The sequence below is a fragment of the Lathyrus oleraceus genome, chromosome 4 (assembly GCF_024323335.1).
Source record: "Lathyrus oleraceus cultivar Zhongwan6 chromosome 4, CAAS_Psat_ZW6_1.0, whole genome shotgun sequence".
Taxonomy (NCBI): Eukaryota; Viridiplantae; Streptophyta; class Magnoliopsida; order Fabales; family Fabaceae; genus Lathyrus; species Lathyrus oleraceus.
The window spans coordinates 485,514,381-485,538,848 of record NC_066582.1 but is presented as its reverse complement, the minus strand read 5'-3'; the positions used below and the strand labels follow the sequence as shown (position 1 = coordinate 485,538,848).

Sequence of the window (24,468 nt, the reverse complement as noted above, 5' to 3'; positions counted from 1 at the left end):
CACAACCCCCCGCCCGTCAAACGTTTCGTTCAACCAACACACAAACATACAACCAAAACATGTCATACACCTAACCCCAATACCAAGAGCATACCCCATACCACCACCAACAAATTGACCATCAACCTGAGACCCAACATCGCTTCGCACCCACCCCATCACCCTACCAAAGTTGCCTTAGCCAGAGCACCCAACGATCATTCAACACCAACCGCCCCTCCTCCTACCATAGCCAAGAAGCTTAAACCTCACAAAACCAAAACATCCAACAACCCTGTCTCTACCAAACACCCCAACAACCTTTCCAACTTTTCCTCGACGCATCATTCACACCCATGTCTCCCTTCAACCGTCTCGGTCGCCCACCAATGAGTCAACCACAACCCAACTACTCTGGCATGGGTCATGAACTCAGCTACGGCGGTACACCCTCGATGCATACTGAAGACTATGCCGACTTGTCTGACTACCTCAATAGACCATCTCTTGTAGTTGGTAGTGACGCTCCTGGACCCTCAGATGCTCAAACACCAGTGGTGAATCATCAACGTGGGTTAGGATCACAGGTTAGGGTAGCTAGGGGATGTGGGACCGGAGGTCGGTTAGGTGATCTCGGTCATCACCATTAGGCCTTTTTATGTAAACGGAAAATTTTATTAATATCAATTTGTCCTATTTCAAATTTATGTATCACGTAGATCATTTACTAAAAAAAATGCATTTTACACTGAGGTGTCAATCCAATTGACGCCTCCTATCAAGTAATACACATGGACGTCAATTGGATTGGCTATGGCACATGTCCTAACCAATTCAATTGGCGCCTCCATTCAATTTTTAAGAGGAGTCGCCAATTCAATTGGCGACTCTTCCTAAAAATGGGATAGTTTGGGATTTTTTTTGAAACCAAGAGTATTTTGAAAAATTCAATGAAAAAGTGGGTTATTTTTGTAAAAAATTCACTAAGAATCTTGATTTTGAAATATTTAGAATTAAGTTTTTTTAAATGAAGATTTATTTAATTGTTAGAAAAAGTAGAAGAGGTCTATTTAATTGTATGAGAAGAATAAAGTATGATTTGATAAAAGAAAAATCATTTATTACCAAAATTAGGAAGGAACCATTTTAAATAACAATCATGAATCACTAAATTTCTATCCATTAGATTAAAATAATATAAAGGTTTAAAATGAGTGTAACTCTTGGTTAATTCAATCACTCATCATATATAATGATTTTAAATATAAATATAAAATATAAGTCCTATAATTTAAAAGGGAAGAATATATTGCAATTAATATATTGAAAAAAGAAAAAGTTAATATTTCATTTCTATATTGATGTGTTTGATTATTGATTAATAAGATTAAAAATAGTAAGCGGTCAACCCATCATCTAATAGAATTATAACGTTCAACCATGTCATATCAATATTTTAAAATTAAACGTGTGATTAGACGGGATACACGTCTCTAATTGATTGACAGTATAAAAATATTTTACATTGTCAGTATATACTCTTTTTTCTCTAAACTGAAACAAAAAAAACAATATTTTAACCGAATATAATAGTTGAATTGCATTGTGTATTTATTTCAACATATTTAATATGAATTAGAACACATGAACAATTTTCAAAAATTAAATCCCGAGTATTAGCCGAGATACTGATTAGTAAATGAGAGATTATCAAAAACAGATAAAAATTATATTTAACTGCTTTTGTGATCTTCTAAGCAAAGAAATGAGAGAAAAATTCACTCATAAACAAACAAAATTTGGAATAATCGAACAAGAGATGAGACCATTCACCTAAGACAAACACAGAACCTTAATAATGGGTCCTATAATCCGCACAAAAAATTTCTGGATTTATTTTCTGCACTGCTCTTGAAAAATGGAAGTATGCATGTATATGATTCAGAAAACTCGTCATGTTGTTCATTTTGCATGGAACATGCGATTCACAGTTTCGTAACTTGGCACGTTAATAACTGTCGCAAAAAAAGCCAAACGATGTCTCGTTAATCAGCGTTCAAGATTAAGCATTGATTATAAGTAAAGAAATATTTAGTTAAAAGGTAAAAATTACCATCTCCATATGATGCCATAGTCAAAGGTGAGGAAATAATCTTTTGAGATATTTTAGTGATATCATTCAAAGTGATTTCATCTACAGCCTTCAGGAACTGTTCCACAGACTTTCTGAAAATGGATCACAGATTCTTGCATTAACATAAAATTATACTTCCATTCAACATTTTGAAGTAACATTATTTGAAACAATTAATCACTTTTGAGCTGTGAACAGATAATTTTACCTTTCGCCGTATGTCAAAATCTGCCTTCCAATATCTTCTGACGCAATCATCTGAAAAAGAATGAAGAATGTTAGTACATAAGAACCACAACTGAAACATATTTTACCCTTCTTCCACAGTAATTTAAACGAGTATATATGCCATAAAGAAGGTGAGTGCTTACTCTAGATTCCAGATTCATAAGAACGGCAGATTTTGTGGATTTTTTGGCACGGTCGAGCTGTACCTGTGAAACTGTTGATGAAATAAGAGTTAGTTTAATGTCACAGAAATTAAAATTAATACTGTCGAAACAAAAGAGGGGTGGAAATAAAACCTTGTCCAGGCGATGCAATTGCTATGAGTTCTTTGGCTGCTAAGTCTACAGCTTTTGCTACAAACTCAGGGCCCTACATCCACAAATTAGAAAACGTGTCAACTATATTAAATTATCCATGTAACTGAATGCCTCAACTGCAAAAGGTTATTCTTACAGTGCTCGCATAAATGCCGAATAATCCTGTGTTGTTGAAGATACTGTTGAATGCAGAAAAAGATTGAATCTGTTGATATTCATTCAACACGCGAAGATCTGGGTTCAAAAAAGTCAAAATTGTTAGAGATCAGGACCAAACTTAAAAGGACAAAAGAAGGCATAGGCAAAACTTACATAGCCTTGAGTGCATCCCTTTACCGGGGCCCCCAGCGGAGAATGAACCACCTCCTCCCATAAGCATCTACATGACTCAAAATTATTAATTATTTTCAAACATTCATTTCTTCCTTCAGAAAGGATGCAAAAACCAAGAGCAAAGTTTTACTTGTAATGAGAAAATGAAACACAAGATGAATACCTGTAGAACAGTCAAAACGATAGCATCTCTCTCCTGTTGCCAGCCACCGGGCACTTCAAAAGCAATAGCAACATGTGCGGCCTGCTCTTGCAATATAACTTAGCAGGTAAATAATAGCAATTTTCAAGGGAACAAAATTAAAATAATGTGATGCGAGAAATATCTTATCGGTATTATGTAAAAAAGTAATACACACCCCTTCTTCACCGTGACGGCGGAAATCACCTCCAACATAGGTAGACTTTGGTTCTTCCGGGCGGGGAACACTTGGTAGGTCAGTAAGAAGTGGCTCAGCAACTGATAGAAGCTCTTCATGCTCAACCCCAGATGCAGCTAGTACCATTCTAGGAGCTGTGTAATTTTCCTGATTTTTCATACCTAGAAAATTAGATTCTCAAATAGATTGTAAGTATAAAAAAAAAGCCGAAAGAAGGACTGCAAGCTTGGCATAAAATGATACCAGTAGTATTCATGCAGTATCAGAAAGGATAACGGATCTTACAGCAACAAATTCCTCTAAACTGGGGCCATCCAATCTGTTCAATGCTTCTTCAGGAGCCAAAAGAGGATAAGCCAATGCACCAGAATAACCTGCAGAATGAATTGCTTCCAAAAGCAAGCCCTGGGGATTGTTTGAGAGTTCTCCAAGCTCTGCTTTCACCTTTCGAAGCTGTAACAACAGAGGATTTAACAGGTTCAGAAGGATCGCCAAATAGCAATATATAGGACTCGAGTCTAGCGATGGAAAAGGTAGGATGCTCTCGGGGTTTACACTTAACATGAACTTGGACTATATCACCACAACAGCTAGAGTTCACAGTTCATTAGCAGATTTCCCGAGGTTCGTCATGTCAATTGCTATCAAGGCTTTCAAACCCTGAGTGAGCATCAGGGATGTGGAGGTAGGGGACAAGAGTCCCATGTCGGAAAATCAGAAGTATAGGATTTAATGTGCATTTTATATGGCCTTGAGCCCTCACATCAGAATGGCTGGTTTTTCTGTTATTGTGATCCCTAGGTTCATATCGGCTCCTCAATACAGTGTTTAAAATCAACATTACGTAATATTTAATCTTGCACTCAGCATGAGTTGGTGTCTGAACTTAGAAGGCTGCATTATGCATTTAATAAAATAAATAATAGCTTTTTCTTTTCATTTACAGACAGATTATTTAACTATATTGCTATACATGTCAGAAAGGAATATCCTATGTAATGAAACACTTTCGATGTTTCATTTTCCATAAGTTTTTACAGCAACAAAGCATTTTGGGGCCCATAGTATTATTTTTCTATTAAAGTTCCCCGTACTACAAAGAAAATAAATGTTCATTTAGAGCAGAAAATGATGCATGAGCTTTAGAACATAAGAGAATAATAGTTATAAATACCTCTTCATTCACCTCCCAATCCAAGAAGGCTGGGTTCCTTACACAGTCAACCAGTAACTCAACCATTTGTGGAACGTAAGTCTTTAAAGCATCAAATGTGTAGCCCATTTGTTCTCGAGAGGCCGAGGCTCCTATATTACCACCAATTGCTTCTACTTCCCTTACAATACGAAAATGACTACGGTTAACCGTGCTCTTGAACGCCATTCTCTCTAGCAAGTGCGAAGCCCCACTTGACAACGGTGTCTCATAGATGGAACCACAATCGAGATATAACCCAATTGAGGCTGCAGGGTTCTAATAAACAACCACAACAAAAGAAAAATCAATAAATGCTACCCAACCAAATCAAAACGAAGAATGCTAGAAAAACACACATACCGACGAGGTCTCTGACGCGATTTTCAGTCCATTAGAAAGAGTTGTGATCTTGGTCGTGCTTGGTTCAACATAATCAGGTAAAGTATCAGGAAGAACAACAGAACTAAGCGGCGTATCAAGAGGGGGAAGTGAACTCGAACGCTCCCCGGTAAGCCAGCTAAACAAACCACCAGAGGAAACCTTTGCAGCTACAGCACTTGAAGTATTAAACCTAGTAGCTCCCAAGTTGCCACCACGGCCCTAAATAACACAGATTCATTACACAACATTAATACAAACAGCCTACAAAGCCTTGATACATACAAAAACACACGATACGACATTGACACATCAACACTTGCAATAATACAAGACAGTTATGTAATCAATGCCAGACACATTTCAATCTGAAATGCGGTTTCTACATATCAAGCAGCAGCAGAATTCACCACAACATGAATAAAACAAAAGCCAATAGGAATAACAATAATTTGAGAAACGTTAATTGGGAATTAATTTCATATAATGAACAATAAATGATGCAGAAATAATAGGTTCAGTGTTCTAATTCTTAATCCATCCACTAAACTGATTCCCCAGAAAACCAAAAAAGAAACAATTTTTCCGTATTGAAATTGAAATCTGCTATCTGGGTAGGTTCCAAAATAATAATAAATTATTTACTGGTCCTAAACATGAAGAAAAGGGTTAGGATGAAAAAGATGATACCTTGAGATGCCTTTTGAGAGATGAAGCTGTGGCTCTATACATGACGAGTGAAGAAGAAAATGAAACCCTAAATCAAAATGAGGTAGTTGTTGGATTTGATTGAAGTTTAATCTGTGTGTGGCGAGAAACCTATGATTCTGTGAAGCAGGACAACACAACCGAGAGAGAAGCACCTTTCCTTTGGAAATGGTCAATTTTATATTTATTTTTTAATTAAAAAAATAACCAGAAACTTGGGCCGGTTTGAGTATAATGTTACTAGACTTTAACTTGCCACCCCACTTATATTTGGCAACCCACATATTTTTTAAATTTTCAAAATTATTCTTAGTTAAAATTTTATGAAAATCTCTTAATTAAATTTTTGGTAGTGTAATTTAAATTTTTGGTAGGTATTATGTACCGGAAATTTTAATATGTTTGATATGTGATATGTTACTTGTATTTTTGTAATTTGTTAAGTCATACTGGAAATTTGTCGATTGTGATTGCATCGACCATTTTGTGTGATTGATAATAATTACAAAGTTGTATAAATAGTAGGTCATATGTTCTTAACTTGTATAACAGCATACAATGTCTCTTCCTCAATTTCTGTTCAAGGTAGAAGTGTGCTACAACAGGAAGAAACCTTTTGTATAGTTTTAGATACATGAGACTTATCCACAAAGATAGTACATGCTACAAGATATAGCATATACATCCTTGCGGATGCCTCATACATGTGTCACCCACCAGCTCAACATACCTCTCTCGTATCCAGGACATCTGAAGGTGAGCTTCCTGTTAAAGTCAAACTCCTGAAACACACACTTTTGAGTAACTCATAAGTCTCGTGTAGCCTGTATACACGCAAGATCCTGGTTAATAATAGGAGCGGTGAAGAGTCTACCGCCAATGAGGAGATGGAACAATGAGGAGACATCATCAAGAGTGATGGTCATCTCCCCAAATGAAAGATGAAAGGAAGATGTCTCCTTGTGTCATCGCTTAACAAAAGCAGTCAGGAGTGCAACATCAAGCATCGTGACCAAGCAGTCGATCAACAGTAGGAGCCCGAAATCATCAACAATTTGCCTAGCTTGCACAGGCGTCAAAAGCTTGGCGAAGTCCTTCATTCTGGACCTATGTGATGTAACATTTAGCACATGATGGTTTTGTAATAAATAAAGTTTAAAAAAATGATCAGTTAATTCCATCGCATCAAGTGTCAATAATAAATAAATTAAAGTTAAACTATATAATATATATATATATATATATATATATATATATTATATATATATATATATATATATATATATATATATATATATATATATATATATATATATATATACCTCTCCATGCCATAATCGATATGTCACATGGTCGACATACTATGTAAGCATTGATCGGTCTTTGGGTCCTTCAAGGAACTCTGGCTCCATGTGCACAGATGGCTAAGTCGAAGTAGTAGCAGTAGTAATAGCAGTAGGCTTTGTAACCTCTACATCAATAGTAGTAGGCTCAGCCTCAGTAATGGGGTTGCATTTGTCTCAAACACCACATATGGGTCAGTAATAGCCTACACCTCCTTAGCAACCTGAATATCCTTAGCATGAACTCGCTCAACAACAGACACATTTGCAGGTTGCTCAGCAACTTGCACATCTGTGGGCTGCTCAACAACAACTACTTGGCGTATGATGGTATGTAGTGCATGGAACTGTTCATCCATCTATTTTCGACGAAAACTGGTCGAGCTGGCCTCCCTGCCCGCTTTGCCTCCTCCTCGGCTGCCCTAACACTGGCCATAGTTGTGTCTCTATCAGTGGCCCTGCCTAAGATGGTGTTGTCCATTCCTCTGGTCTGCGCTAAAAGATTGGGAAAAATATCATAAATTGAACTAACTACCGAAAAACTCAAAATTTCAAAAAACAAATGGATTTCTTCCAGGAATTTCAACATTTCTGGTAATATATGTAAAAAAAAATTCAACTATCGGGAATTCCAAAATTCTCGGTACATATGTACCGAAAATGTTAGAATTCCCAATATAAATTGTATAAATATACCATGAATTATGAAATCCATTGTATAAATATACCATAAATTTTAGAATTCCTTGTAAAAACTCATACAATTTATGATTTTTTACTAGAAATTTCAACATTGTCGTTAAAAACGCATGAAAAACGATAATGAAAACTCAATTTTTAGAAATTTCTAATACACTTCTCGTGATATCCGACATGGCTTGGGAGGTTTCAAGATCTACGCAAAAAAAATTAGTGAATTTGATAATATGATTTTAAAGTTGTGTCAAGGATAATATGGTAATTTCACTCAATGTGTGGGGTGCTAGGTATAACTGGAGGTGACAAGTTAAATCCTCAATGTGTATATTTAAGTTGCGCTGAACACGACCCATGATTTGAACAAGATATCGTATCTTGAGGAATCGGTAAAGAAAAATAAAATTGGAGCATTGTTCAATTACACCACATGTCTTACTCATCCACCGTAGTGAAATTTCAGAAGTGGGATCCAAATGCATTAAAATACACGCCAAATACAAGTAAAAAACATGTCTGATTTTTAAAATCTGAACGCACCATTTAAGTGGCGTGGACACATACACAGAATGCACAAACAATATTGTTCAAAAATTTGTCTGGATATTTAAGTTCTTATTCACTCATGTTATCACTTACACATAAAACACAATCAATATTATTCAAGGGTTTGTTTAAATATTTAAATTCGGATTCTACCATGTTATCACAAATACATAACACATAATCAATAATGTTCAAGGATTTAACCGGATTTTGAAATTCATATTCTACCCTATTACCACAAACACATAACACATAATCAATAATGTTCAAGGATTTAACCGGATTTTGAAATTCATATTCTACCCTATTACCACAAACACAAAAGAAATTTTAAAGAAAGAATAAAAAATAACATTACTTAACATAAATCTTTGTTATCACATGCACAAAATATATAACATAACATATATCTTTGTTAACCTAAGTCTAACATGATATTTCATCATCAACATATGATTAGGGATGTTTCAACATATTTAGAATATCATTGGTCGATCTTACAAGTGTTGCATCCCCTTTTGATTAGACCTTTAGTTGTGTAATAGTGAAATGTAATCCACATGACGTTCTGCACCCGCCTTTAGCTTAAACTTATTTAGTTTCATATTTCATTGATCATCAACCGAGAGTGAACGATACTCTATATTAAACACCCTTCCACTAACTAGGTAATACAAGAGATTCTCTAATTAGAATTTCAGATCTACAAGAGGAGTGTCATATGTTACCCTAAATTCAAAAAAAGGTTGCATGTTGTTAAAGTAAACAAATGCGATATACCAATATTAATAATTTTTTGTGTATTTTTGCTAACAGCATATGAAGCATATTTATATAACTTTTAGAACAATATGGATCATACAAAAACAATCATGTCTCAAGGGTTAGTGTAACACCCCGAATTTAATTAATTAATTAATTTGAATTAGTTAGATTTTTATATGATTAATAGGTGTTTTAAATTAATTATGTATGATTGTCGGGGTAGGTATCCTTGAAATAGAAGTATGGAGGGAGTAAGAGTTTGGTATAGTTGTTGATAATTAATTAGAATTTCAATTAATGGTTGAAATAAATAGTATTTTATTCGAATTAATTAAATAAATAATAAAATAACTAGAATATGAACATCTTAATTAAATAATGAAATTTAGTTATTTTACTTATTTAATGGGGATAATGAGAATTTTTAATAATTAGCCTATAACTATTTTATTTAATTGGTTGGAATAAAATAGAAGAGTAGAAATAGTAGGGAGAAAAATAAGAATATTATTAGTATTATTTTATTAAAAGAAAATTAGAGCCAAGAGGGATATGGTGGTAAATAAGATGATAAGTGAGGGCAATGGTGGAAGTTCCTAATTGAGGGGATTAGATTAATGATAAAAAGGTTAGTAAGAGAGTTTGTAGGGTTTTACTTAAAATGGAATTTTGTGGTGAGAAGAGGTAAGGGTTAAGGTTAAAGGAAAACTCAATTGTTAGAGCTTGAAGTGTGCATCTTATTGGAAAATCTAAGGTAAGGGTGAGAACTTGTTCCAATAGTAAATGGTATGATAGAATGATAGAATGGAGGAACCCTTAACCTCCTTAGGGTTGAGTGTTTTGATTCATAATTTTGAATTTGGATGTTATGATGATTATTATATGATGAATTTCGTGTGCCTTATTTGTGTGTAGTTTTCTGTTTTGATGATTGAACTTATATTCATAATTGTTACAATTTCGAAAGTTTTAGGCATAATCTTAAAACTGTGATTAAATGATTTAATTGTGTTAAAATTGTAAATTAACTTTAGATAACTAGAGTATTGCATGAGATGTAATTTTCTGAGCGTTTGGCTTTTTACGGAATCTAAATCGAAGGTCCGGAATGCCTCCAACGATGAAAAACGCAGAAAATTATGCATTCTGTCCGTCACAATCGCGAGCCTTTTTTATGTTTTTCGGTCGAAATCGTTTTGGTCATAACTTTTGATTCGTAAGTCCAAATTGAGTGTCGTTTGAAGCGTTGAATATTTGAAATAAAGGGTTATAACTTTGTTTCAGGGATACAATAATTTTGGTGATTATTTAATGGACGTTTTAGGGGTTGAAGAAGATGAAAATTGTGTTGGAAATTTTAGAAAACAACAACTTTTTAGTAACGCCTTCGTGCACGTTCTTGAAGTATTAGAAAGATGACTCTAAGAGATATAATGTGATGGTGATAAGTGAATTGTTTGAGTATTATTCTTATGCCTATTGTATTGGTGAACTTTTATTCATACGTTCGGTTAATAAATTGTTGACATATCACGACGATTTTGGTCATAACTTTTATTCCGTAAGTCCGATTTTGATGTCGTTTGAAGTGTTAATAAGATAACACTCAGACCTATAACATAGTAGTGATTGTTGATATGTTTTAATAATATTAACATGCCTAGTATGTTAATAAATATATTGGTTTATACGTTTGGTTGATGAACCGTTGCATTGTTGTAATATCGTGGTGTGATGATTATGTTGTTATGTCGATGATGTTAAAATGTTGACGAGTTGTTGTTTTTTTGTTGATATTAATCATGTGGAAATATGAATTGGTTGTTGCATGATGAATGATGTGATGAATAAATGATGAGATGTATGTGTGGGGATCCTTTAGGTGAACCTTGTTGTGTTAATGCATGTTATTTGAGAGTCATGCATCTTGTGTACGGGCTTCGATCCAATTTTGGTGAGCCTCGATTCTATGGTGATGGATCGGGTGTGAGTAGCTAATTCTTATTATGAGGGATTAGTGAATCATTATCTATGTTGATGATAACGAGTTTTGGTGAGCCTCGACCTCATTGTTATGGATCGGGTGCGAGTAGCTAATTCCTATTATGGGGGATTAGTGAAGCGTTACCTATGGTGATGGTAGCGATTTTGGTGTGCTCCGATTCCAAGAGGGAATCGATCCTATGGTGGAGATCATGGAGTGAGATGAACTTGAGTGTTCATATTTGGTACCATGTGCATGTCGAGTCGGTGTTGAGTATATTGCATAAGTGTTGCATTTGTATTGGTTGTTATTGATGTGTTGTTGGATGAGATGTTGTTGTATATGATGTTAATGATAATTGAGATGCGGTTTTATATGATGTTGATGACAATTGAGATGTTGTCGTGTATGATGTTGATTATTATTTGGATGTAAGAATGTGATATATTGTTGTGCATGATTGTGTAGATGTTGTACTATATTCTTCATTCTATATCGTTATTATTGAAATGAATTCTCACCCCTTCTGTTTAAATGTTGCCTTTACATGTGCATCGTGCAGATACTCAAGAGTAGTATTGCTGAGCAAGTGAAAGGTAACTCTTGGATTACTTCTTTATTTTGTCGATTTTACTAGTGGTACCTTGCTTTGATCATGTAACATCGGGTTGGGTTAAACGCTTATTTTATTCCTTATGTTTGATTATGTTGAAGTCATAAGACTAATTTTTGTTGAGAATTCTTAAGATGTTGAGTTGATTGATTACAACTCTCTTATTTTGTTATTACAATTGAAGCTGAGACTAGATGTTATTACTTGTTTTATCTTCCATAATTGTGATGATAATTCCGCTGCGATGATACTTTAAAATGGAAGTGAGCATGCGATGATAAGTTATGAATGTCTTATTATGTGAATATGTAATACCGATCAGATGAGATGAATGTCGTGTAAACATCCCAGGTATGATTCAGATAAGTGGGATGTCGTGTAAACATCCTTATTACAAATGTCTGTATTGAAATTTACTGTTGAAATCCATGTTACAGAGCAGGTCATGTGTGTTATGAAGGTGTAACACCTTACGTGGTTTTATTTTATATTTAATTTAAGCGATAAATTATGTACGGGGTTTAGGGTGTTATAGTTAGCCTAGAGACTAAAATCTGAATTCAACCCCTTTTTCTCACTGATAGACAAGGGTGTGTTTGGAAATTGAAATTCGATTTGAACCCTTTTTTTTTTATCATGTACAGACAAGGGTTTGTCCGGAGATTTATAGTCGGATTCACCCTATTATGTATGAAACAACACACTAGGGATTTGTCTAGATATTTAAATTCGGATGCACCCTTTTTTTTAAGAATACATAAGAGGTTTTTCTGGATGTTGAAATCGAAATTCACCCTATTATGTATAAAAGAACACAATAAGGATTTGTCCCAGATATTTAAATTCAGATGCACCCTTTTTTTAAGAATACATAAGGGATTTGTCTGGATATTGAAATCGAAATTCATCCTTACAAACTTGTTTTAACCAAAAGACATAACTTTTTTTATGACATGCAAACACATCAAAACATCAATTCCAATATTTATACAAGTAATGTCAAGAAAATTTTACCTTGTACCCCTACAGTTAGCCTCATACCCCTACAATTTTTTAAAAATTCTCATTCTATCCTTTTTGGCATTTTAAAAAAATTATTAAAAATTATAAAAAAAAAAAAAATACGCACCGGAACACTTTAAAGAAGAGTTCCGGTGAATTAAAAAAAAAGGATGACTACCGGAACACTTTTTAAAAGAGTTCCGATTTAGACCATCCAAACCGGAAGTCTTTAAGAAAGACTTCCGGTATACAACAAACCAAACCGGAAGACTTTCTAAAAGACATCCGGTTCAGTGCTCCCAAAAGGCAATAAACCGGAACTCTTTAGACATGTGTTCCGGTATACATTACGTGAACCGGAAGACTTACTCTGAGTGTTCCGGTTTACAATGTCAAAAAGTGAAAATTTTGATTTCCGGAAGTCTTCAGACGAAAATGGTAAAAAAATTTAGAAATGAAAAATATACCCTATTTATATGAGGGTATTTTGGTCAAAAAAAATTAAATGTAGGGGTGTGGGTACAATTATAGGGGTACGGGGTAAAGTTTTCTAATGTCAAATATACATTAAAATTTACATGAAAATAACAAACTAACGTTACATTCAAAAAATATGTCACCACCTAAATTCATTGTAAGATAAAAACTAAAATGCATCAAAAAAAGATGTCACCATCTAAATCTATATCTATGGGTGGTTTTGCATTTGATTTTTCTTGATTTGATTATCTTTCAATATCGCTCAACTTGATAAACTCTTATATCATATCCAAAAAATTATTATGTTAGGTTTTAGTTTCTTCTATGGAATGAGACGTTCACTAAGAGGATGTTTGTGATATAGAACATCCCAGTTTCAAATAAATTTGAACAAAATATTGTGATTCTAAAAGTCACTCAATACACATAATGGGTCAGACTAGATTTTGTGTTAGACCACTTTGAAGTGGAAAAATGTTTCTAAGAAACCGTAATTTGTCATATTGATACACACTCTATTATATGAACTTGCTATAAGATGACCAATTTTAGGGAAACGCATTCATTTTTCCTCCAGTGTTAGATCGTTAACACAAGGAATCAGAGCAACGTGAATTGCATCGTATTGTTCTTTTTTCCTGTATAACCTTTTGTAACTTTTCTTATGGGTCTTCAACTCTTTGATAAGATGTTTACGAACAAGTGTATGATTCTCCTCTCCCTTGCCCAACAAAGTTAAAATAGTGTGATAAGCGCAGTTACCCACCTTTAACATGTACAATTTGGTCAATGTAATTGTACATAAAAAAGTGTCATATCTTCAATGTCCGGACAAACCCCTTTATTACCGACCAACTTTGAATACAAATTTTTGTCTTTGAATTTATGTTATAAAATATATAGTTGCATGTTCGTAATACATTCGAGGAGAGTATCCCAATCCAGTGGTTTTATTGTTGGTCTTATCGTTTTCATTTGCATTTACTTTCGTTTATTGAGTCTCTTTTATAATTGCACATCCTCTCTGAATCAAGTCTTTGAAATGATTCGTTTTAACATGCATAAATCAATTGTTATATTTGAGTTTTGATCGTGATGGTTTAAGTCAAATGCGTGAGTTAGTGAAAGAAGAACCATAGGTGATATCAATTCTAAGTCATGTGGTAACTGAAATCTCAAACTATTTTGAAACACTTGAAAAATTCAGATTTCTTGTGTGTGATTCAAATCACTCACAATCCATGATTCGAATCAAGCAGAACAGATAAAACAGATAAATTTAAGTGTATGTGATTTGAATCAAATATTTCAGCTGATTTGAATTACAAGCTTCCTAGTAGCAACTAACCTATATATATAGGGATCACATTATACACACCCAGTGTGACAATTCAGTTGTTTCTTCTCATGAGATTGGGAAATATAGTGTTGATAACATCTTTGAGATTCCTGCAACCAACAACTTTGATATTTTCTAAACCTTCACTTCCCAAAACCTTTTCAGCTGCCTTTGGTACTATACACATTCTGTAACCCAATTTCGCCACTGTGTGTACCCTTTTTTCCATTCTAGTAACCTGTATCATCATCAATAACAATGCAACATTAATACTAAACAAAAAAAATAGTAAGCTAAACTATGAATATCATAGTAGAAACATTGACATTATGTAGAATATCCTCACCATGCGAAGCTCACCACCAAGACCTATTTCACCAATGAATGCAATGTCATTTGGAATAGGGAGCTCCAGGCAACTAGAAAAAAGGGGGAAAGACAATATGATCATATCGGACTTTTAAAAAGGACAAACCATACCTAAACAAGTCTTTGTCAGATAAAAGGCTAGACTTCGGATTTGAGATTTTAGAAAATGCTAACGGTCTAACCTACTTCCACCCTCTTCCCAATCATCGCAAGAAATTGATCAAGTCAGATCAGCAATATTTTACATCAATTGAAAAACACTTTTAACACAAACCTGCTGCAAATTGCAGCTGCTATTGCAAGATCTCCTGCAGTCTCGCTCAGTGTCAATCCACTAACAACATTTAAAAACACAGCCTGTTCAACAAAGGCACAAGAAAATAGAATACAATCAGTATAAATATCAGCATGAACAAAAATTTGCTGGTTACATTATGAGCACCGAACATGCAATAGACATCATGACTATTTAAACAATAAGTTGATGCGTTAGAAGAATAGTGTTTTAAATTGACAAGTTAATTCAGATGAAGTTAATTCAGTCACAAACTTTAAGTAGAGAGTCTAAAGCAACAAACTAAAAAGGATAAAAAGAATTTATAATCGTATTACATGTTCTTGGAGACGGAGTCCTGCTTGCTTGATAAGAACCTACAGTTCAAGGGACAGAAAGATGATCAAGTAACAACTTCACATGTTTCATTTCAATGTGATGAAGTATTTTTTCAATAAAAAAGTTTTACACCCACTTAAGATCCCTTTTCATTTTTCCATTAAGAAGAAACTATAAAAATATGAGCATATGGTATTAGAGCATGGATAAGAATATTAATGAAAATCTTTGATAATAACTCACAGATATGATCATATCAGCTCTATTTGCTTGGATACCATTAAATTGCCTCGATCCTGTCGAACCAGAAAGACAAAGCGCCTACCACATACAGTCCCAAAAATATAGACAATTGTTCAGTTCAAGAGTCTCTTATCTCCTTGTTAGCAAGTAAAATTAATACAAATTTTTTAAGAAAGTAAAACGGCTGCAAGACTGAAGCATAGTTGCATTTCTTTATTTGATAATTGAAGAACTTAAAAAGAAAAGTGAAACGACTGCAGGACACTGAAAAGATGGCAACAGTGAAAGTGTAGTTGGAGATTTCCAACATAGATATATACTCATGTCGTACTGAGATTAGAGATCCAACCCAATATAAGTTCAAACAGTACTAACTGAGATGATAATTGAAGCAAAAGAAAAATATTCAAATTCAATAAAAGTACAGAAGAAAAATCACCTGAATTTCAATAAGAAATGTTCTGGACCCATCCATTATTACAGCTACAGCTAATCCAGCTAAAATATCTGAATCTAGGTCTTGCTCACTAAGAAACATTTCGCTGGCATTTGAAACAGCCTCAAGTCCTGAATGTGACATCTCAAAAACTCCAAGCTGGATGCATGAGGAAAAAAATACATATCAAACATTAAATTTCCCTAGATCACAATAGTAGACACAAGGTATGATTATTGTGGCATACCTCATCGGTGGATCCAAAACGATTTTTCACAGCTCTAAGCATACGATGAGAAGTGTACTTCTCGCCCTGAGCATTAATGTGAAGAATCAGCAGAGAGAAAATGTGGTGATTTCAAAAAGGCAGCTATAAGTGAGAAATAAATGCAAGGAGTTACAAACAAAACTTCCAGATTTAAATTTAAAAGGAAATGGTAACACTGATTTTTAAAATGGGATGGGGAGAATCATGTCGTGAAATCAAACCAAATAGTTTAATATAATAAATGAAGTTATAGTGAAAAACGATCTCTTTAATACTTGTTTTGATCACTAAGAAGAATTGAGCACTCATGTAATTTAATGTCATTGTCGTTCCAGTTTTTATCGGACAGGTGTAAGACTGGCAATATTGTACACGACTGAATATTGGGTTGTGAAGAACCAACACGAAAATAAATTAAGTGTGGCAGAGATGAGGGTATTATGTTGGATGTGGTAAAGACTAGACAAGATAGGATTAGAAATGAAAACATTAGAGAGAGAGTTGAGGTGCACCTATTGGCTATGGAAGAAAAAATGGTGGAAACTAGGCTCAAGTGGTTTGGGCATGTAACGTAGAGAGAAGACATGCGGATTGTGTAGTAACGAGAGTAGTTCAGATGGAGGGTATCAAACCACTAGATGTAGAGAAAGACCTAGAAAAACTATAAGAGAAACTATTAAGAAAAATCTCAAGACTACTGAGTTGGATAGAAATAGAAGCATGTATTTTTATAGAACATTATGGAGTAGTTTGATCAATGTACCTAACCCCACTTAGTGGGATAAGGCTGAGTTATTATAGAACATTTCTTTACGGTGTTTTTTGACGTTTTGTTCTCATTCTCCAAATGCATGCAAAAGCATGAAGAATAAACAAGGTTTACTATGAAAATAACTTTTGGGCAATACTAGGAATACTATTAAGCTTCGTGACAGCAAGTAGGATTTACAACACCTAATCCACCAAATGCCACAAGGACATCTATTTTCTTCCAGAAATCGGTAATATTTCCTTTCCTCTAGCAAACACTCAATTGTATGTTGTGCTATGCCATGCTATAATGCATTCAAGATATAGAACCTACGTACATTCAGAAATGCGCTTGATGTAAGAGCACTTGTATTATATATAAAAGGGGTAAAGGATACCAAAAAACATGCTAAATAGTAGATGGTAGAAAATGCAACGATAAGCACAAATCAGCTTTACCAACTAGAAAGAAAGATGTAAGAAGGTACGAACTTCCATATACAAAACAACATCAACTATATGCTCCAAGACACGTGGTCCTGCTATGTCTCCAGATTTTGTCACATGTCCAATCTGAAATAAAGAAGGAAAAAAACAAATTATGGTCAAGAATGTGAAAAGCCATTTTAACAAAAATGTACATAAATTGTCCATAAATCAAATGCATACAGGTAACACCAATAATGTATTAAATAATACACATGGGCGGTGCTGTATAAAGCCCATATAGAGAATAGAAAGGTTTACAATAACAGTGAAGGTAAAATAGTTGTTGTGATCCACTGCTACAACTCATTAATTATGGTTTTAAAAAAGGTATATTCACAAAATTGATAGACATATTATTGCTCACCAATAGAACCGGTATGTTTGTTGTCTTTGCAAATCGCAGTAAAGCCGAAGTGCACTCCTTCACCTGTTTCACACCTATTACATGTCATAAACCATGAAACCAACAGTTCTTTTCACCATAAAAAAAAAAAGGTAAAGCATAGGCATTTTTTATAGATTAGGTAGAGGAGGCAACAAAACCTAACTAATTCATGGCTTAAAATATGAACGCGAAGTTGTGACATAAGATAGTGACTAAAATAACAAATTAAATAAAGACCAAGGACTTTTTGTAATGGCTATGATCATTATTAGGATGGTGCAAATCAATATGGAAACTGAGCATGATAGATTCCCTCCCACCTGCATAATCCCTCCAGGACTCCCCATTATTCCTTTCAAATAAACAGTTTGTACAGAATCAACAACTAGTGCCCGAGGAGAGAGATGATGAACTTTCTTCAATATGTCCTGATACCATAAAAAAAACTGCAACTATTTAGACTTCATTAAGATTGTCTATTCAAGCCAATCAAGAATTTAAGTCAACCCAACTTCTTGGTAGTATAAATCAATGAAATTCATGTAAATGAAGTAATAACGTAGGAAAATGCCAGAACCTCAATATCATTACTTGAATATAAATAAATATCTGATCCAATTGTTAGGCGGTCAGCTCTGTTACCAATTTGCTCAATGCTCTGTCACATGAAAGAGATAAAAAAAATTGACATAAATGAAAGCTACATGAAAACATATAAAATAATAGGCCTAAATAATAAGTATAAATCAAATAAAAGCAACTCAATATCATATATGAAAACCAACTCAATAAAAGCAAACCTCTTCGCCAGAGACATACACAACTGGAGATGCTTCACCATCTCTTTGCCCTTCCGCAATTAATGCAGCAATCTTCCAATTCATATGTATAAAATTAAAGCAAGTATGAATGGGTAGTTGACCAAGTCCACAAGAGAAAGTTAATCGTGTAACTTTTATCCAGTTTTACAATAAAAAATATTTCATACCTGCAACAACAGAGTACTCTTCCCAACACCAGGATCCCCGCCAACTAAAGTCAATGAGCCTTCAAACCCAAATTATAAATTAAGTTGCCATTGATACTCGATACACTTTGTCGTAAGGCTTTTAGTGAACTTGAATTAAGACATGATAATTAGTAGATGGAAGCATTTATATGTAGGATCATGGGAAAAATTGGGCTAAACTAGAAGCACCAGAAATAATATATAGGAGCACTAGAAATAATATAAAAATCAAACATGAAATGTTGTTAGACTAAGACACCTAACTGCATCATGCATCTGATAAACTTGAGTTGTGAAATCAATCATATACAAACAAAAAGCAAAAACAACCTCAAAGTAAATGGTTTCTGGCATATTAATATAGATAAGAAACTGGATTAAACCTGGTACAAGGCCACCACCAAGCACTCTAGAAACTTCATTTCCAAAAAGACCAGACCTGAGTTGAAGCAAAAAGTACACAGCATAAATAGAAAGGCACCAAACTCAGCGTGTGTTTAGTTCAGAGGGGAGGACAATTCATTTTGAGTAAATTGATTCTGTAAAGTTGATTCCGACTAAAAGTGAGTTGAAGATAAAATGATTTAAGTTTGGATAAATGCTTGCAAAAATGAGTTGAACAGTAAATCTCAGTGTAGATATCACGTCTAAACTCAAAAGCTACAAATTCTAACTTCAAGTAGAATCAATTCTGAAAAGCATAATCAATTCTACTCAAGAGCAACCAAACGTGTCAAAATCAATTTTGTGTGCTCCAAGCGTGAAACCAAGTCACACTCAACAAAACTTCAATATTAGTAAGCAATTCTAAGCAACCATTCAGTTAAACTACCAAACAAGGCTAGAAAAAGACATGGCAGAAATATATAACAAAGACCACTTACAAAGGAATTCTCCAATGCAGATGATCAAGTCCTCTATTAACCTCAGACAATCTCAAAGGACGCAGCTCACCATTCTGCTGTGGAAGCCAAGACCCCAAACCATCCTCCATAACCGAAAACCCACTAACCTTACCATTACTCTCACTAGTTTTCGCTTCATGAAACTCTTTCATAGTACCAGAAACACTGCATGATCGACACACACCCCACCATTGTCCAGTAGTGTACCCACAATCACTACAAACCCAGTAAACTTTCTCCTTACCCTTTTTCTTCTTTCTTCCAAATAGAACTCTTTCATCACTGCCCTCAATTGGGTTTACTCTACTATTAGCATTTTGTCTTGGAAAATCTTCAGCTTTATCATTGTCCCTAGAACTAGAAGAAGCGCTCTGTTGGAAATTGAATCGGTGATTAGTGTTGGGGTGTTGGGGTGGGTTAAAGCAAAGAGTTGGATTTGTAGTTGGTGATGAAGGGAAACGAGAGAGTGAAAACGAGAGCATTTGTAGTTAGTGTTTGCATGAATGACTATGAACACATAACTCAAGGGTTTTACAAATTGGAACTTATATTGAATAGGTATAGGCAAATGCATCAGTTATTTATGAAAATTTCTAGTAATTAAATTTCAAATTTTAGGAAGAAAATGGAGGAGATACCATCAAAATCTCTCAAAATATATTTTTAGTTTAATTTTAATATTTGTGAGAGTTTTTCACTATGGAGCATTAAACTTTGTGGGACTTCCTTTTCTAGAGCAATACATTTGTGAGAGACACGTCACATATTCATCCAAAACCTTAAGGTGATAGGTGAGTGGGTTCTCTCACTTATAAATACTCAAGTCTCCATATTACCGATCAATGTGAGACTATTATCCACATTACTCACATTTGATATATTCTCAACACTCCCCCTCAAGTTAGAAGAGCACCAGCATATTTGAATGATTTTGTCTCTGGTGATGGTCTTTCAGATGAAGGGGAAGAGGTACAAACTCACTTAGCCTTGTTTGCTAGTGTTGTTCATTCTGATCCAATTTCGTTTGACGAAGCATTAAAGGAAGAGAAATGGAGAACAACCATGGATGCCGAAATGAGATCAATTGGGAAGAATGAAACATATGATCTTATTGAGCTGCCTAAATGAGCTAAAAGGATAGGAGTCAAATGGGTGTACAAAACAAAATTGAATGAACTCGGAGAAGTGGATAAACACAAGGCTCGCTTGGTCGCAAAAGGGTATCCTCAGAAATATGGAGTTGATTATGAAGAAGTATATGCTTCTGTAGCTCGCATGGACACAGTTCGAATGATTTTAGCACTTGCAGCACAAAGAAGATGGTGTGTGTTTCAGCTGGACATGAAATCAACTTTCCTTCACGGGAAGTTAACTGAGAATGTGTACGTGGAGCAACCGAGAGGTTATGAAATAAAGAATGAGGAACATAAGGTGTACAAGCTCAACAAAGCTCTGTACGGACTCAAGCAGGCACCACGAGCATAGTTCAGCCGGATTGAATCATATTTTAGAAAGGAAGGTTTGGGGAAGGAGGACAGCGAGCAAACTTTGTTTACCAAAGTCAACAAACAAGGTAAACATTTAATCATTAGCTTGTATGTTGATGATTTAATTTATACCGGAGATTATGAGAATATGATGGTTGAATTCAAAGAGTCTATGATGAAGGAATTTGATATGACGGATTTGGGTAAGATGAAGTATTTTCTTGGTATTGAGGTAGTTCAGTTTGATGGTGGTATATTCATCAGTCAGGCGAAGTACGTGATGGAAGTGTTGAGGCGTTTTGGAATGGAGCATAGCAATTCCGTTGAAAATCCAATGGTTCCAGGATATAAAATCTCCAAAGATGAAAATGGTATTGAGATGGATGGTTCATTCTTCAAGCAGCTGATTGGGAGCATGATGTACTTGATCGCTACGAGACTGGATATAATGTATGCAGTAAGCTTATTAAGCAGGTATATGTCAAGGCCTACAAAAGTTCATCATTCGGCAGTCAAGAGAATTCTACGTTACTTGCAAGGTACAACAACGTTTGGCATTCTTTACAGAAGGGGAGGAAGTCATGAGTTGATTGGTTTTACTGACAGGGATTATGCCGGATCAGTGGAAGATAGAAGAAGCACCTCAGGTTATGTTTTTATGCTAAGTGGAGCAGCTGTGACTTGGTCTTCTCGAAAGCAACCAATCATAACACTAAGCACAACCGAAGTTGAATTCGTTGCAGTTGCGGGAAGTAGTTGTCAAGCAATATGGATGCAACGGATGCTAAAGAAGATTGGCTACATGGGCATTGAGAGTACTGTCATCTTTTGTGACAATAATTCAAGAATTAAGTTGGCGAGGAATCCAGTGATGCACGACAGGAGCATGACTTTGTAACCCTGCCAATTATGGATTTAAGGGTGACATTATCATTATCAAACGTCGAAGTGTGACTTTGTAACCCTGCCATCATGGCAGTTAGCATGTCATACGAGTAATCCCTAATAACTAAGGGTATGGTAAAACTTTGGACATAAGGGGGGTTATGGTCCCTTGCAACAATCAAAGTAGGCATGGGTTTAGTTGAGATGCTTGTTACTAACGGTAAAGAAACCATTACTCCTGGTATTGATGTCCAAGTCGCTATTAGAGTTAAGATTAGGTATGTGAGTCCGACAAAGTTTGATGTCCATGTTGTACCAATCGTCAAAGTGGTTGTTGGTTAAAGGTCTAGAGCATAATTTCGAACACGAGATGTATTTTTTGGATTAACCATTTTTGCTAAAGCCATACCATTTCTCAGACGCATATGACTCTGGACATTGAGAATATTTCATGTGAAACAAAGATGAATAAATAATACAATAATTTCTTATAAAAGAAAAGATTTTTTTTGCATAAAATGTCCTACTGGGCGTGCCAATTTGTTCGTAGGTGTTTTTAGCAAACAGTCATGAGTTTAAATAGTCTGTGAGATTAACTCAAAAAATATCAGAAGTAATTTTGTGCAAACATGTGTACAAAAAAATACGTATGTGAAGTGACTATGAATGGTTGTATGTAGACAGAATAAAGACAAACTCTAACGACGAAAAAGCTTGAATTGAAGTAAAAGATAATTTCAATTAATGGCATTAATATAAACACAATAGATGACAAAAATAGTAAAATGTTTCGATTCAGGAAACATAAAGAGACTAAAGAAAAGGGACGCATGCTCACACGTTACTCACAAACTGTTTTGCACTTTGACTTGGATATTCTAGTTCTATAGAAAAAGTATATGAACTTTGAGACCTTAATTACAACATATGAATATGCTATATATACTAAACTAAAGATAACCGTCTCTGGCAGTCTATTCCTATAAAATAGACACATCTTCAAGAACATGCAACTTGGTCTTCTGATGCACTGCCACATTGTCAGTACTTGCAAACTGTTGATAACCATTACCCCACGTTCGCAACTCCTCTTAGCGACTAGTAATCGCCTGCTCATCAAAGGTGATTGCTGGAAGCGCTAAGACCCATGTTAAGTATTTGGTTTCCAAAATATTCTAAGTCTTTGCAGTCAGTCGAACGCTTCAACTTTGACACGGTGTCGAGAGATCAATTAGATTTATTCTTGAGACTCCTCCAAACCATGTTTCAAGATCCACTTTTTAGATTCTTCCAAACCATGTTTGAATATCTACTCTTGAGATTCTTACAAACCATAGTTCAAGATGTAAGTCGAAACGTTCCAGTTGACATATTCGTTAAGGTCGACTTGTGTCAATTAATGCTAACACTTAACTTTTTCTCAATGCAACATTCAACTGACTCTTTTCCAAATAGATATTCCAGGATAACAAGTAGAAGACTCATTCTCCCTTAATTTGCGTGGAGACGTTACTTTGTTTACTAAACTATTTAGTCAGTTATTGTTTGGACATGTCATCTCCTACATTTGTAATAGTTAAGTATTAGAGTTTGTTCGGGTGACTTGCATGAGCATTTCGGACGACCCTTTGGTTCTTGGGGGGCTCACCCATTACTGATGCACTTAACTTGTCTTACTTTCTAATGGATCAACCTTTCTTAGGTCCCCTAAAAAGTGATTAATTAGAGCGCTCATAGCCTTGAGAGTCCTTTGTCTGGATCTAACCCAAATGGATTTTTCAGATGAGGGTTTGCAGTGTGTCCCTCAAGCCTAGCTTGGAGTGAGCCTCTCAAGCATAGCTTAATACGAGTCCCTTAAGAGAGACTTAAAGTTTAGTCTTTCAGAAAAGATTTTAAGTTGAGTCCCTTAGACGAGACTTTAATTTGAGTCCCTCAGGTGAGACTTAAAGTTGAGTTTCTTAGGCGAGACTTAAAGTTGAGTCCATTAGGCAAGACTTAAAGTTGAGTCCTTTAGAATACACTTAAAGTTGAGTTTCTCAGGCAATATTTAAAGTTAAATCCCTTAGGAGAGAGCTTGAGTTGATTCCCCCATACAAGGTTTATAAAAGGTCGGTTTGTAACCACACCCTTAAGGGGTTTTCTTTAATGAATGTGTTAGTGCCTTTTAGAGATTTGTATATGAATTTCTTAGTGTTGTGATTTTTCTGTT

The 24,468-nt window shown here is 34.9% G+C and overlaps 2 protein-coding genes across 2 annotated transcripts; both read right to left on the bottom strand.

The window, feature by feature from the left end:
• Nucleotides 1–1,553: 1,553 nt before the first annotated feature.
• Nucleotides 1,554–5,824, bottom strand: LOC127076463 (mitochondrial-processing peptidase subunit alpha). The gene is made up of 13 exons (XM_051018125.1): nucleotides 5,635–5,824; nucleotides 4,927–5,166; nucleotides 4,546–4,842; nucleotides 3,657–3,824; nucleotides 3,351–3,518; nucleotides 3,155–3,235; nucleotides 2,971–3,037; nucleotides 2,795–2,892; nucleotides 2,638–2,710; nucleotides 2,485–2,555; nucleotides 2,322–2,371; nucleotides 2,093–2,205; nucleotides 1,554–1,994 (listed from the first exon to the last, which is right to left on the bottom strand). The coding sequence occupies exons 1-13, from the start codon at nucleotides 5,674–5,676 to the stop codon at nucleotides 1,942–1,944; spliced, it is 1,521 nt and encodes a 506-aa protein (XP_050874082.1). The 5' UTR covers nucleotides 5,677–5,824; the 3' UTR covers nucleotides 1,554–1,941.
• An 8,379-nt stretch (nucleotides 5,825–14,203) lies between these two features.
• Nucleotides 14,204–20,443, bottom strand: LOC127076461 (uncharacterized). Its single transcript, XM_051018124.1, has 15 exons — nucleotides 19,867–20,443; nucleotides 19,366–19,421; nucleotides 18,962–19,020; nucleotides 18,774–18,845; nucleotides 18,551–18,631; nucleotides 18,294–18,401; nucleotides 17,953–18,015; nucleotides 17,592–17,672; nucleotides 16,329–16,394; nucleotides 16,085–16,240; nucleotides 15,646–15,723; nucleotides 15,402–15,440; nucleotides 15,064–15,146; nucleotides 14,767–14,839; nucleotides 14,204–14,658 (listed from the first exon to the last, which is right to left on the bottom strand). The coding sequence occupies exons 1-15, from the start codon at nucleotides 20,367–20,369 to the stop codon at nucleotides 14,473–14,475; spliced, it is 1,704 nt and encodes a 567-aa protein (XP_050874081.1). The 5' UTR covers nucleotides 20,370–20,443; the 3' UTR covers nucleotides 14,204–14,472.
• Nucleotides 20,444–24,468: the final 4,025 nt, after the last annotated feature.

Coding starts and splice junctions, on each gene's coding strand:
- LOC127076463 (XM_051018125.1), bottom strand. CDS start 5,676: ATGTATAGAGCCACAGCTTCATCTCTCAAAAGGCATCTCAAG. Junction 3,519..3,656: donor GTTTAGAGGAATTTGTTGCT/GTAAGATCCGTT, acceptor ATGAAAAATCAG/GAAAATTACACAGCTCCTAG. Junction 2,556..2,637: donor AATTGCATCGCCTGGACAAG/GTTTTATTTCCA, acceptor TTTCATCAACAG/TTTCACAGGTACAGCTCGAC.
- LOC127076461 (XM_051018124.1), bottom strand. CDS start 20,369: ATGCTCTCGTTTTCACTCTCTCGTTTCCCTTCATCACCAACTACAAAT. Junction 17,673..17,952: donor CAAACATACCGGTTCTATTG/GTGAGCAATAAT, acceptor TCTTTATTTCAG/ATTGGACATGTGACAAAATC. Junction 15,147..15,401: donor GACTCCGTCTCCAAGAACAT/GTAATACGATTA, acceptor TTTGTTGAACAG/GCTGTGTTTTTAAATGTTGT.